The following is a 13,386-nucleotide window of genomic DNA, read 5'->3' on the forward strand; positions in this document are numbered from 1 at the left end:
TCAAGTAATCCTTGTGAGGGTCCCCTATACTGGAATCATACTCTATTTTGGGTCTTACCAGAGACTTACATGCCCTCTCCTTTACATCCTTACTACAACCCCTAAACTCTCTATTTTTTTTTTTTTTTTGCAAGTTGCTTTACGTCGTACCGACACAGATAGGTCTTATAGCGACGATGGGATAGGAAAGGGCTTGGAGTGGGAAGGAAGCGTCCGTGGCATTAATTTGCCTGGTGTGAAAATGGGAAACCACAGAAAAATATCTTCAGGGCTGCCGATAATGGGATTCGAACCCACCATCTCCCAATTACTGGATACTGACCGCACTTAAGCGACTGCAGCTATCGAGCTTGGTAAAACACCCTCATAACCATGTGCAGAGATTGATCGATCGATTGATCAATCAATCAATCAATCAATCAATCAATCAATCAATCAATCAATCAATCAATCAATACTGAACTGCATTTAGGGCAGTTGCCCAGATGGCAGATTCCCTATCTCTTGTTTTCTTAGCCTTTTCTTAAATGATTTCAAAGAAATTGGAAATTTATTGAACATCTCCCTGGGTAAGTTATTCCAATCCCTAACTTTCCTTCCTATAAAAGAATATTTGCCCCAATTTGTCCTCTTGAATTCCAACTTTATCTTCATATTGTGATCATTCCTACTTTTAAAGACACCACTCAAATTTATTCGTCTACTAATGTCATTCCTCACCATCTCTCCAGTGACAGCTCGGAACATACCACTTACAAACCATTATTCTCATCATTGTTCCGTATTGAAAACAGCTGTATCACTAAGTTTACAACGTGTAAACTTAGTGACAAGTGACATACCACTTAGTCGAGCAGCTTGTCTCCTTGCACCCAAGTCTTCCCAGCCCAAATTTGCAACATTTTTGTAACGCTACTCTTTTGTCGGAAATCACCCAGAACAAATCCAGCTGCTTTTCTTTGGATTTTTTCCAGTTCTTGAATCAAATAATCCTGGTCACGATCCCATATACTGGAATCATACTCTATTTGGAGTCTTACCAGAGACTTATATGCCCTCTTCTTCACATCCTTACTACAACCCCTAAATATCCTCATAACCATGTGCAGAGATCTGTACCCTTTATTTACAATTCCACCAATGAAGATCTTTCCTTATATTAACACCTAGGTACTTACAATGATTCCCATAAGGAACTTTCACCCCATCAATGCAGTAATTAAAACTGAAAGCACTTTTCCTATTATTGAAACTCACAACCTGAATTTCAACCCCGTTTATCATACCATTGCCTACTGTCCATCTCACAACATTACCGCGGTCATTTTGCAGTTGCTCACAATCTTGTAACTTATTTATTACTCTATACAGAATAAAAATCATCTCCAAAAAGCCTTATCTCTGATTCCACTTCTTTACTCATATCATTTATATATATAAGGAAACAGAAAGGTCCAATATTACTTACTACCTTGAGGCATTCCCCTCTTAATTATTACAGGGTGAAATAAAGCTTTACCTACTCTAATTCTCTGAGATCTATTTTCTAGAAATATAGCCACCCATTCAGTCACTCTTTTGTCTAGTCCAACTGCACTAATTTTTGCCAGTAGTCTTCCATGATCCACCATATCAGATGCTTTAGACAGGTCAATTGCAATACAGTCCATTTGACCTTCTGAATTCAAGATATCTGCTATATCTTGCTGGAATCCTACAAGTTGAGCTTCAATGGAATAAAATTTCCTAAATCCAAACTGCCTTCTATCAAACCAGTTATTAATTTTTCAAACATGTCTAATATAATCAGAAAGAATGCTTTCCTACAGCTTACATGCAATGCATGTCAAACTGACTTGCCTGTAATTTTCAGCTTTATGTCTTATGTAATGATCTTATGTGTACATGACTCAAAGGTAGAAGGCTGTGTGAAGAGCTGTTGATGACTTTCAATATATTTCATTTGATAGTTGGTTGTTCCTTTCCATTACTATTGTGAATGTTAACTTCTTTCCTGTGCTACACCCAACTGATTCACTTACCTCTTTGAGCAAACATTTCTCTGTAACCTTAAGAAGAGGTGAGCAGTATCATTTATTTTTTTATTTATATTTTTATTTTTTTTATGTACTGAATCCTGCTGTGAGGTTTTATTAAAAAGGTAAATTTTGTTCATTATTTACAGTAGTGCAAAATAGTCTTGAAATGATTATTGTTGTTTGGTATACTGGTGCACGCTGAATGCCTCTGTAACTGCTTGTGGTTTTTAGAGATATATGAGTAGCATAATTTTGTCTGGAAAAAAAGTCATCCTTTTCATCTGATATGGCTTTTATGTTTGGCATTAGGTTGAATATAGAGGAAAATTTTTGGCCGTGGTCCAATTTGGTTTCTAACTAGGCTGGACCACAGCCTACAAGCTTGGAAAATTTAATCTACATTTCATTGGCTTATGAATCATCAGCCTATACAGGGTACTACATTTGCACACTTATAAGTGCTGCTAGTTCTAACTCAACTGGAATAATGCCAGTTATTTGATAAGAAAGTAATGACCATGGAGAATGGACATGTTTATAACACATTTTAAAAAGCAAATTTGGAATAAAAATGGCTGATCCAATTCAGAACACCAAAGTGATTGATAGAGAAGCAACAATTTCCATTGCTTCAAAGTCTGAGCCTTGAATTTTCTTTGTAAACACAGGTGTCTTGTCAATCTATTATCGGTAGTTCACAATTCTAAAGCCTATATCCAAAATAATTGCAATGATAGCAAAAATACTGACATCTCAGTAACAAAGACTATCTGGCATGTTGCATCTCCACAGTTCTGATCATTGCGATATAATCCACATGTTTAAGAGTGAGAATTATTATAAACTAGCTGAAACCCACCAAGACATGACAGTCAATGGTATAAGTATTTATTGAAGGATTTCCTTATATATGTCATTCCTTGTACTTTAATTTTTTACGATTTCCTTATGTCTCACCAATACAGGTAGGTCTTATGGCAACGATGGGATAGGAAATGGCTGGAAGTGGGAAGGAAGTGATCATGGCCTTTGCCTGATGTGAAAATGGGAAACCATGGAAAACCATTTTCAGAGCTGCCGACAGTGGGATTCGAACCCACGAACTCCTGCATGCAAGCTGATAGCTATGTGACCCAAACCTCGCAGCCACTTGCTCGGTGCATTCCTTGTAAAATTACATTTTGGCACTATTGCAACTTGTAAATATCTCTCTCTTGACATTGCAACATTTAACTGACCATGGCTGAAAACTGACTCAGGTAAAAAAAGACCTACATGTCCTTTGAGGCTTATTAATCATGATAAAAAGCCACATGAATTGGAAATTCATGCCTCTTGAAAGAAAATGGAAGTATTTTATCAAATGTTAAGTCAATTCAAGGGATTAGAACTCTCGATCGAGGTTTATCTCCATTATTGTTTCCAAATATAAACAATTTTCATACATACTTCTTAGAATTACGCCCTAATCTGGTTCTGTTTAGAAGCCGTTTGGAAAAATTCTGATTTCTAAGGAGCATAATTATGGGTCCAATTTTTAGCATAAGAATATGTGGAGGCAAACCATTAATTTGAAGAAATTCATGAATTATGCAGGAAAACGAAGTAGCTAGCTTTCATACTCAGTATTAATCTGCTGATACTAGTGCATGATTATGAACTTCCAGTTATAAGACCAATGACTTTCAAATTAATTAAGGAATGGTGACTTTTGAGAAAATGATGTCTTTTCTCGCAGAAGGGAATGTTTTGCTATAAATTTCAATCACAATATCATCATGTGCTGAAATTCTGGCTTGTACTTCAATAACATATGATCCATCACCATCTACAGAGGGGTAGTCGTTGTTACCGATTTCTTGCAAAAAATCAGAAAATTCCATTATGTGGTTTCATGTAGATAATTTTATGTACGCAGCATGTTTTGAAGAATGGTTAAAGAGGAGACTATTTAATAAAATTATAACTAAATAATTGTTTGACGATAATCATGTGGCAAAACAGGGAAATCTTTATGAAATCTCCCCCAAGATCAACAATTTTCACACCAGAAGGAAAGGAATGTCATTACCAATGATATATTTTAGAAGACAATTCACACACATTAATGAATGTCTATTTGTCATTGGGGCTTTATCCCATATTGAGACGTCCTTATCAAATATATCCAGCTACTTTGGAATTTAATTTGAATCCAGACACTGAAATCTCATTTAAATTTAGAGGAATTTTGAATGTAATGTGCACTGTTCAACTGCTGGGGAGCAAAACAGCGACTATTCATGTCCACGAAATACAGCTGACCATTAAGGTTATGAACATGCCCGGTGGATTATTCCTCACTCAGCGTTCACCACTCCATTCTCTTCACACAGGAAGCTGAGAGATGCAAAACATACCTATATATTTCAGTAGTGTCGTTCATGCAAGCACTTCACTCATTCCTCTTCTCTCCACTCCTCCCTCAAGAATCAAATCGGTTTGCATTTTGGGGCGATGTGCTTTCTGAGTGCTGTTCTGCGATTGGTTAGCTCAAGGCCAAGGTCACCTACTCATAATATTATCAGCCTATGTTCACTGAAGGTAAAATATCAGTATTAAATTTTTAGGCTACTTGTTTAATATTGTCTTCATAATCCGCAAATGTAATCTTTCAATAAAGTATGGATTACTTTATTGAAATGGAGAATATTACCTTACTACTGCATATGTTATTGTATTAACCAGTTTTTCTTCAATGGAAATAGGGTTGATATGACAGTTGCTGTACTTCCATGGTTTCCTATTGCCTTCAATTCCTTTTTAGCAAATACTGGCATGTCTGCATTCTTATTCTTCTTTTACCGCTTTTTCCCATACCTGTGGGGTTGCGGGTGCGAACTGGGTCACAAATTTGACCTTGTTATACGGCTGGATGTACTTCCTGACACCAACCCTATACGGAGGGATATGGGATGTAAACACTATTGCGTGTTTCTGCGGTGGTTGGTAGTGTGGTGTGTTGTCTGAATGTGAAAAGGAGTGTGTTGAGACAAACACAAACAACCAGTCCACAAGCCAAAGAATTAATCACACGCAATTAAAATTCCTGATCTAGCCGGGAATCAAGCACAGGGCCCTCTGAACTGAAGGCCTCAATGCTGGCTATTCAGCCAAGGAGTCAGAAAATGAGATGTCTGCATTGACATTCTTAAACAGTTGTGGAATTCCATGGGTCTTTCTTCACTTCCTGGTATAAATGGTGAAATTCACCGAATTTCTGCCTTCTCTTATTAATTGGATGTGCGCTGTACCTTCTATCAGAACTTGAAATCAAATACAGTTTGCTTACAACCGTAAATTCATCATCACTACTGCTACTCTCTTTAAACATTATGTACACAGATAACTACAAACATTTGCATAAAAATGGGATTAAATTTAAAGGACATAATGCAATCTTCTCATGAATGCTGCACAATCATAACTGGATAGGAAACGTTTCCTTGTTAATGAAGAAAGAGTGAGGGGTCCCCACCCAGTATGTGTGTCTTTGAACGATGAGTGAAGGGGACTGCTACGAGCGCTGAGTAAGGATTAATCCACCTGGCATGTTCGTACGTAAAGACGTCTGACTGTGCATGTGTGCCTACCACTTTCCACCTCCCCTGTCGTGCCACCTGTTCAGCGCTCTCACAGTTCAGGCGGCCTGGAAGTAATGGTGAGCGCACTGACCAATGAGAATGCTACATATTTCTTTAAGAATTTAAAAATATACAGCATGAAACTTTTACGCTTTTAAAGACACTCTGCAAACTACAGGCCAAGAGCTTTTGTCACAATCCTTTATGATGTCAATTGGTTCAGCCATTCTCTCAAAATCGATGTAACAAAAATCAGCTCCATGTTTTAAATATATAGATTATTTGAGAAGTTATCTCACAGGAGTTAACAAGTATCAAATCAAGTCACATATAAGGAGACAGGAACACGAAAAGGAACATATAGTAACTTAAGACAATGAAAGATTAGTGTGGGAACAGAGGACAAAACACACAGGAAACAAGTACAAACATGGAACAACAAAAGGATAAGGACAATCTCCACATCTTCATACACTGCTGTTTTCAAATAAATGGGCTCTTTCCTCATTAATCCCAGTTCTTCCACATCTACTTCTTCTCAGCTCTCAGACAGCTTCATCAGGAGGGCAGGCAACAAAACACTGAGGAGCCATCTTAACAGACATTCAGTCGTGATGTCAGAAATGTATGATAAGAAGAAAGCCAGATAAACATAGGAAAAGGGAAGATACATAAGATACAGATGAAAATAGATGGTAAAAGACAAGGCACACATAGTTAATATGATTGATAAGAAATATTTTTCCATTGGAAATATGCGTGAATAAAAGAAAAAGACTTTTAGTAGTTATGCAAGCCAGTAAATTATAAGTTAGTTTGATGAAGTGAAAGAATATTTCATCAATATGCCCAAATATGGTTGGGAAAGTGGAAAGGCGATAAAATATACATTGGGATGTGTTTGTAATATCTCATTTATTTTGCAAATGAAGTCATAAAAATATGGCCTGTTTCACTTATAACTTTCAGTGTTTGGCCTGCAAGCCTCTGTAAATTACTTTAGCACCTCCACAATCTTCTATTTGCAACAGCTCTGTGACTTCATTCACTTTCATACCTCTTATCATTACAATAAACACTGAGTCTAACCATCATCATCTTGACCTTCCTCCGCTTCTCTTACTATTCATGGCCCAGTCCATTATTCTTCTAGACAACTTATCCTCCTCCACTCACTACACATCATTGAAGCCAGTTTATAAGTACATCTTCATCAATCTAGTTCATTCCTAATTTAACCTTTATCTCCTCATTCTGAGTACCCTCCTGAAATTGTTCCCTCTCTTTGTACCATCAGTCATTCTCACTACTTTCATGTCTGTTACTTCCAACATGTATGCTAATAATTCATAACTTTGTTATCCAGAACTGTGAAGACTGGGATACATCTGAAGTGCAGAATCAAAGTGAAAACAACAATAAAAATGGCAACAGCAACAATGGCTACAGCAACAATAACAATAGCAACAATAATAATGCCAACAATAATAATGGAAACAATAACAGTGGTAGCAACAATGATAATAACAGAGGCAACAACAGGAACAATAATGACAACAGTAATTATGGCAATGGTGGCAGACCTACCAGCCATGGATGGGGTCAACAGATCTCAAGACACATTGTATAATGCTCTAGGTCAACAGAATTCCGAGTTCTTTTCTACTGCACTTTTCTGAAACTGAACACAAATAATATTGTTGCCCCAATATTTTTATATAATACCTTTTTAGTATTATAATAAAATTGCCAGAAATAAATTAAGAATAAAAACTTTAATATGTAAACATTTTATTTAATTCATCATTGCCTCTATTGTTATGGATAGACTAGGTCTGAACAATTCTCATTAGCATGAACTGCTGATGGGGTATGTAGCATGACTAGAAGGCTGGTCTGACACTGAATCTTTCTTCACTTTCATGTCTTTTACCTTATTTTCCTCTAACTACAATAAGTTAAAATTCCAATAGCTGGATTTGCTTTCTGCTATGATACCTCTGAAGTTTCTTACCTGTCATTCTTTGAGGAAGCTGTGTACCTTTCAAATCAATTTTTCTCAATAGACATCATGATGATGAAAAAACCCTGAATATATTTTAGGTGAAGGGAGAAATTTTAAAAAATATTTTCAGCCCAGGGTGAAGCCCCAGCATTTGTCGAGTAAAATAGAATATTCCAATATGAAGACCTGTTCCATGACTGCTGAGCAATGAATAGTAATGGAATGATAATGAGGAAATAATCAATAATCACCACTGAATTGCATTTATGGTTGTCACCCAGGTGGCAGATTACCTATCAATTGTTTACTTAGTTTTATCTTACATGATTTCAAAGAAGTTGGACATTTATTGAACACCTCCCTTGGTAAATTATTCCAATACCTAATTCCTTGTTCTATAAATATTTGTCCGAAGTTGTCGTCTTGAATTCTAACTTCATTTTCATATTTCGATCTTTCTTACTTTTAATAACTTCATTCACGTTTATTCATCTGCTAAAATGTCATTCCATGTCATCTTTCCACTGACAGTTCCACCTCCCTTGGTAAATTATTCCAATACCTAATTCCTTGTCCTCTAAATGAATATTTGTCTCAATTTGTCCTCTTGAATTCCACCTTTATTTTCATATTACGATCTTTCCTACTTTGAATAACTTCAATCAAGTAATCCTGTTGAGGGTTCTATATACTGGAACCATACATCCTTACTTTTTACCCTAAATACCCTCATAACCACATGAAAAGATCAGTAACCTTTATTTACAACCATGTTAATGTGATTACCTGAATGAAGATCTTTACCCCAATGAAGATCTATCATGAATTCCTTGTTAAGAAATCCAATAAACATATAATCAAATAGCATTCCCATTTCTACCTCCGAATGCGGACGTAGTTTCTTGCAAATGAACTTAAAATCTTGACACCAACAAGGGCTTCTTTACACCTGATAACTGTGGGGTCACTAATGTTTATCAAGCTGGGAGGTCTTCCTTTACAAGATTTTGGTTTCTACCATATGTCAACTCCTGCTACCTGAAAGAAAGACATCTTGCAATCGACACAAAAAGCAAAGAACATTCATGTGAAGATGGCAGCAACAGCATCATGGGTCCAATTTGGAAGTTACTACAATGGAAAGGTACTAATTTCATGCATTTTTTACTAAATGTTAACTTACCTGTATTGAAGTCTTTACATTATAAAGTTTAGATTAAGTTGTGTTTTGTCCTTTACAATGGGTTAGATATTATGGTATTCTATTCTATATATTTTAAGTTTTAACTAATTTACTGCAATCAGTTACCTGATAGAATGAGTTCTGGAAAATTTATAATCTACAATTACGGACCAATTATACTAGAATTACGAACTGACTCATTCAGGACAAATATTTCAAGTTATCTAGCAGGTATAATTAATGGTAAAAGATACCAAGTCTCCCATAGTGCATTGGCACTGCTTGTGGCTACAAGTAGCCTGTGCAGTGGCCATACATCTTGATAAGTGTGCTAGTTACCAATTGATGAGCCCAAATTGGTGCGCTGAGGTGAAATGCTGACAACCAAGAATGAGTTAGCTGGAAAAATATAATTTCCAATAATAGACCAATTATATTGGAATTATGAATTTACTCATACAGAATAAATATTTCAAGTTCCCTATGGGAAACAAAATCTATATCAGGATCATGAGAAAATCATGGGGAAAGAAGGCAGAGGACGATCGAGGATCATTCCTTCAAGACTTGGCACAGAATCTTTGGTATGGTTCCTACTGTGAAATGAAATGAGGAGCCGAGGACAGAGAAAAGTAATTCCACAGACAAGGCATTTACTTATAGAAACTGATGATGATGATGAGATACACAAATGTTGATTACAAGGCAGTAAAGGGTGGACAAGAAAAGTATGGTATCCTGGGTCTTAAAAATCACATTAATAATAACGATCATCAGGATTAAAAGTTCTTTTTTTATTTCTTTTATTCTTGAATAAGATATCCTGCATTATGCTCTTTATAGCCTAAAATTCAGCAGCAATATAACAAATAAAGATGAGAACACACAATATGATTTCCTCAGAAAGAAGACAAGTCAGTCTATAGGTCACACAAGGTAACTACCTTGTAGTTTTATGTTGTTGTTGATATCGGGATCATTTCCACATGATCTTCAATTTTATGTGGAATCCAAACTACAGGAATATGATCTTCAATTTTATGTGGAATCCAAACTACAGGAATGTGACTTCTCATTTCAAAATTCCCATGTTGTTGGCCAGAATTCGAACTGCAAACGCCCTGGTGAGAAACCAGCAACGATGTCGGTCAGCTATCATGTCTCGGTTATACAACAAATATGTTATGTGTTTAAGATCCCTTCAATGGCTAGACACCAGATGCCAGTACTTTTTTCTGTGAAAAGCAATTCTTTAAGCCATTATTTCCTGAGAAGAGTCTCTGGCTATTAAGCACTCTTAAATGCCAATCAAACTGTGTTAGGATTATATATCGCAAACTTCAGTGTAGAAGGTGAATGCCAAACCAACTACACTAGAAAGCCAATTACAAACTTATACAGGATCATTGATAATAGAAGGTAATATTTTCTAATTATGTTAATTTATGGTTACTGAGCTCACGGTGAGCATAATCAAAGAATAACATGCAGTCATGCAGACAAATGGACTTCCTTACCAGGTTTCCTGTGGAGAAATTCTTACTGTTTAAGGTAAGTAGTGTTTTTTATATTAAGTGAGGTGTAATCCAGGTAAAAATATATTTATTTATTTATTTATTTATTTATTTATTTATTTATTTATTTATTTATTTATTTATTTATTTATTTAATTAAACTGCCAATGAGATCACTGAATTTATTATGTTGTTTATATTATAATGGAAGAAACCACGCAGCTTGTAAAGAAAAATGGTTCAAGTTAACTGGTGAATGAATGGATCTGACAATGAGATGCCAACACTAGTCTCGGTATGGAGGTAAAAGAGAGAGTATACTTGCCAGGACTGTTACTGGGGTGAATCGTAGATTCATTACAACTAACAAGAATCAATGTGTGCTTCCATGTATTAAAATCATCTATCTTGACATGTAAGCAAGAAATCCAAGGATGTGCCATGTCCAGAGAAGGTTACGATCACAGAGTTTTGGAATTCTCAAGGAGTGCTTTTAACCTATTTCTAGCAATGTAGATAGAGTGTAAACGCTATACTGTATTGTTAAGTTCTGTTAATGCTTTGGGCTGCAATTCAGAAAGAATATCTAAGCTTATTAATTAGGGAATTACAGCTCCGTCAAGACAATGATAGGTAAAATATGCATTGGCTAACAAAAAAGCATCTTTTATTGAGTTTCTTCATCTACATACAACAAACCACACTACTAACTACCACAGGAAACACACAATAGTGAATATATCCCTCCCTATAGGGTTGGTATCAAAAAAGAAGAATAATAAAAAATTATGTTAATTTTATATCCCACTAACTACTTTCATTTGTTAATATTGATGCTTTCACGGCCCATAGTTGTAAACATGATATGGGCTTTTGGGCTCATGCCATGTCAAGAAAACAAGGTGAAACTCTTTACGTTTCGCAGAGAACTTTGCGTTTTCAGAAGAAAATTTCGACTGCTCACGAGAAAGACTTCTACAATAATGAGAGTTTGAATTTAAGAATGCTTTATCATTGGAGCTGTTGTGGTACACTCATTCGTCACCAGGTGGCTCGCTGTATGCTGGTACGGTGCTCCAAGTGGGAGCTGACAACAACATTCAGCTCCAATTAAGATGCTCTGTCACACCGTGTGTGCATAAGAAGTAACAAAGAGGACATCAGATGAAACAGGGATGAATGTGGTAGAAATAAATAGAAAACTAATAAAATAAAATGCAATGAAAGAGAGAGGATAAAACAGAACAGAGCTGAAGAATGGAAAGAAAGTATGTTGAGAAAACCAGAGGATGATAATGATGTGACTGTGTGGGAGGGGGATAACTGGTGTACACATGTTATGAAAGTATGACACTTACACATAACAACACAGCTTGGAATGAACCATCTGGTGATGACAAACATACAAATTTGGAAAACACCGAAATGAAATAACAATATAGAAAAGACAGGGAAGAGAACTACCTACATAAATCCTTAATGGCTGGCAACCATGTATTACTTCATTGATAGCCAGTGCCCCTGTTGAAATTGTTAGGACTTTTACCTATTTCCACAGCTTCTCGTATAATTCTAGACCTGTAGTGTTTAGTACAGGTAAGAGCTCAAACAACTTGGAACATGGCAAAATAACCCGACAATAGGGCGCGCTCAGCTACGGCTGACTTGTCTGGCTGGTTGAGATGGATATTTCTTTGGTGTTCCTCAATCCTGAGTCTCAATGAACTGGCATGTTCGCCAATGTATACATCTTTACAGACAAAAGGGTAAGTGTTTTATACATTTTCCATGTTTTTTTTTTAAAACCCACATTCTTTTCAAAAATACCTTTCCTAAGCATTCACTCTCCTCTTGTTACAGACTTCACACCAAAAGCGCTCTATCAGCGTTGATATACCTTCGACTTTTGCTCCTTTAAGCAAGATAAATACGTCTATAGACAACCGAATGTTTTTTCCTTGCTCCCACAACTACTTAAGGAAGACTGTTATCTTCAGCCAGTTAAATAGACTGTAGGCAGCTGAACAGCCACTTAAGAGGGCTGTTGTCTTATCACAACATACGAAATTGGCATCTTTAACAGTCTATCAGCTTTGCTTTTTCTTATCTTCTAACAGGAGTATTCAAGAAGGCACATTTCTGTTTCATTATAAAGATTGAGCTGTTTATTGCTCTACCCACAACAAGTTTTTTGGGCGCATTGACTCAACGCTCCGGAAAGTATAATCGTGTGAACTTTTGACATGCAGCTTGATACTGCAATTTTAGCCAAGGACATTCTAATAATTTTTATGTTTGGACAGACACCTACATTGATATCCTCTTTTTATAACTTGTAAGAGAAATCAGGATCCTGATTTTTCACCATACAGGTTTGAGTTTGAGGCTAATGATGCCCTTAATAAGAGCGAAACATGTCCCTTAACATTTTATAATAATATTTCATTTCTAAAAGAGATCTCTTTGTATTGAATAGGTGGATATTAAAAAAATAATAACACTTGTAACATACTTTGTATTTACGTACATTTCAATACCGACCTAACATGAAAATTATAACGTGTAATGTATACCTTGTCACAAGCACAGGGAATTTTGTACACCCCAGAGTGTAATCATGAGGACAATTTCTCCTTGGTTTTACCTAAGCTGTGAGCAATTTTAGTGACGGTGCCAAATACGGTTTTTATATTGTGCTTGCAGAGGACCTTGGCAATTCGGACTGTGTTACTGTGAATGTAAGGCAGGTAGGCAGTTTCCTTCACATTTTCTTTCTGTGAGCTTTGCTAGTTGTCCCTCAGGGATGTAGGGTTCTATAAATCTGTACATCATTGTAAACATTACTCTTGAATGTGACTTTGAGTGTGTCCGTCTCCTCCTGGGTATCTGATGGCTCACAAATTCATGTCGCCCTCGTGGTGAGTATCATGCGAATGCCCTGTTTTTGTGCTGGATAGTGGTGAGAATCTGCATGGAGACAGCAATTTGTGCAGGTAGGCTTACAATAGACGGTATGTCCTAA

The 13,386-nt window shown here is 36.3% G+C and overlaps 2 protein-coding genes across 6 annotated transcripts in view; one reads left to right on the forward strand and one right to left on the reverse strand.

Annotated features, from left to right (window-relative positions):
- Positions 1-7,441, forward strand: part of LOC136856788 (GATA zinc finger domain-containing protein 15) — a 49,589-nt gene extending 42,148 nt beyond the window's left edge. For both annotated transcript variants that reach the window (XM_067134899.2, XM_067134898.2), the window contains one exon: positions 7,029-7,441. In XM_067134899.2, the coding sequence (XP_066991000.2) occupies positions 7,029-7,292 (264 nt within the window). In that variant the 3' untranslated portion in view covers positions 7,293-7,441. The remainder of the gene's footprint in view (positions 1-7,028) is intronic.
- The window catches only part of Dera (deoxyribose-phosphate aldolase), a 145,093-nt gene that overhangs the window by 40,108 nt on the left and 91,599 nt on the right, over positions 1-13,386 (reverse strand). The window contains exon 7 of one of the 4 annotated variants that reach the window (XR_010858459.2): positions 6,568-7,050. The exons of 2 other annotated variants lie outside the window; for them this stretch is intronic. The gene's annotated coding sequence lies outside the window, so the exon portion shown is untranslated. Of the gene's footprint in view, positions 1-6,567; positions 7,051-7,572; positions 9,972-13,386 lie in introns of those variants that run through there. One more of the 4 variants, XR_010858461.2, reaches the window with a different exon arrangement.

This window comes from Anabrus simplex, chromosome 1 (assembly GCF_040414725.1).
Source record: "Anabrus simplex isolate iqAnaSimp1 chromosome 1, ASM4041472v1, whole genome shotgun sequence".
Classification (NCBI taxonomy): Eukaryota; Metazoa; Arthropoda; class Insecta; order Orthoptera; family Tettigoniidae; genus Anabrus; species Anabrus simplex.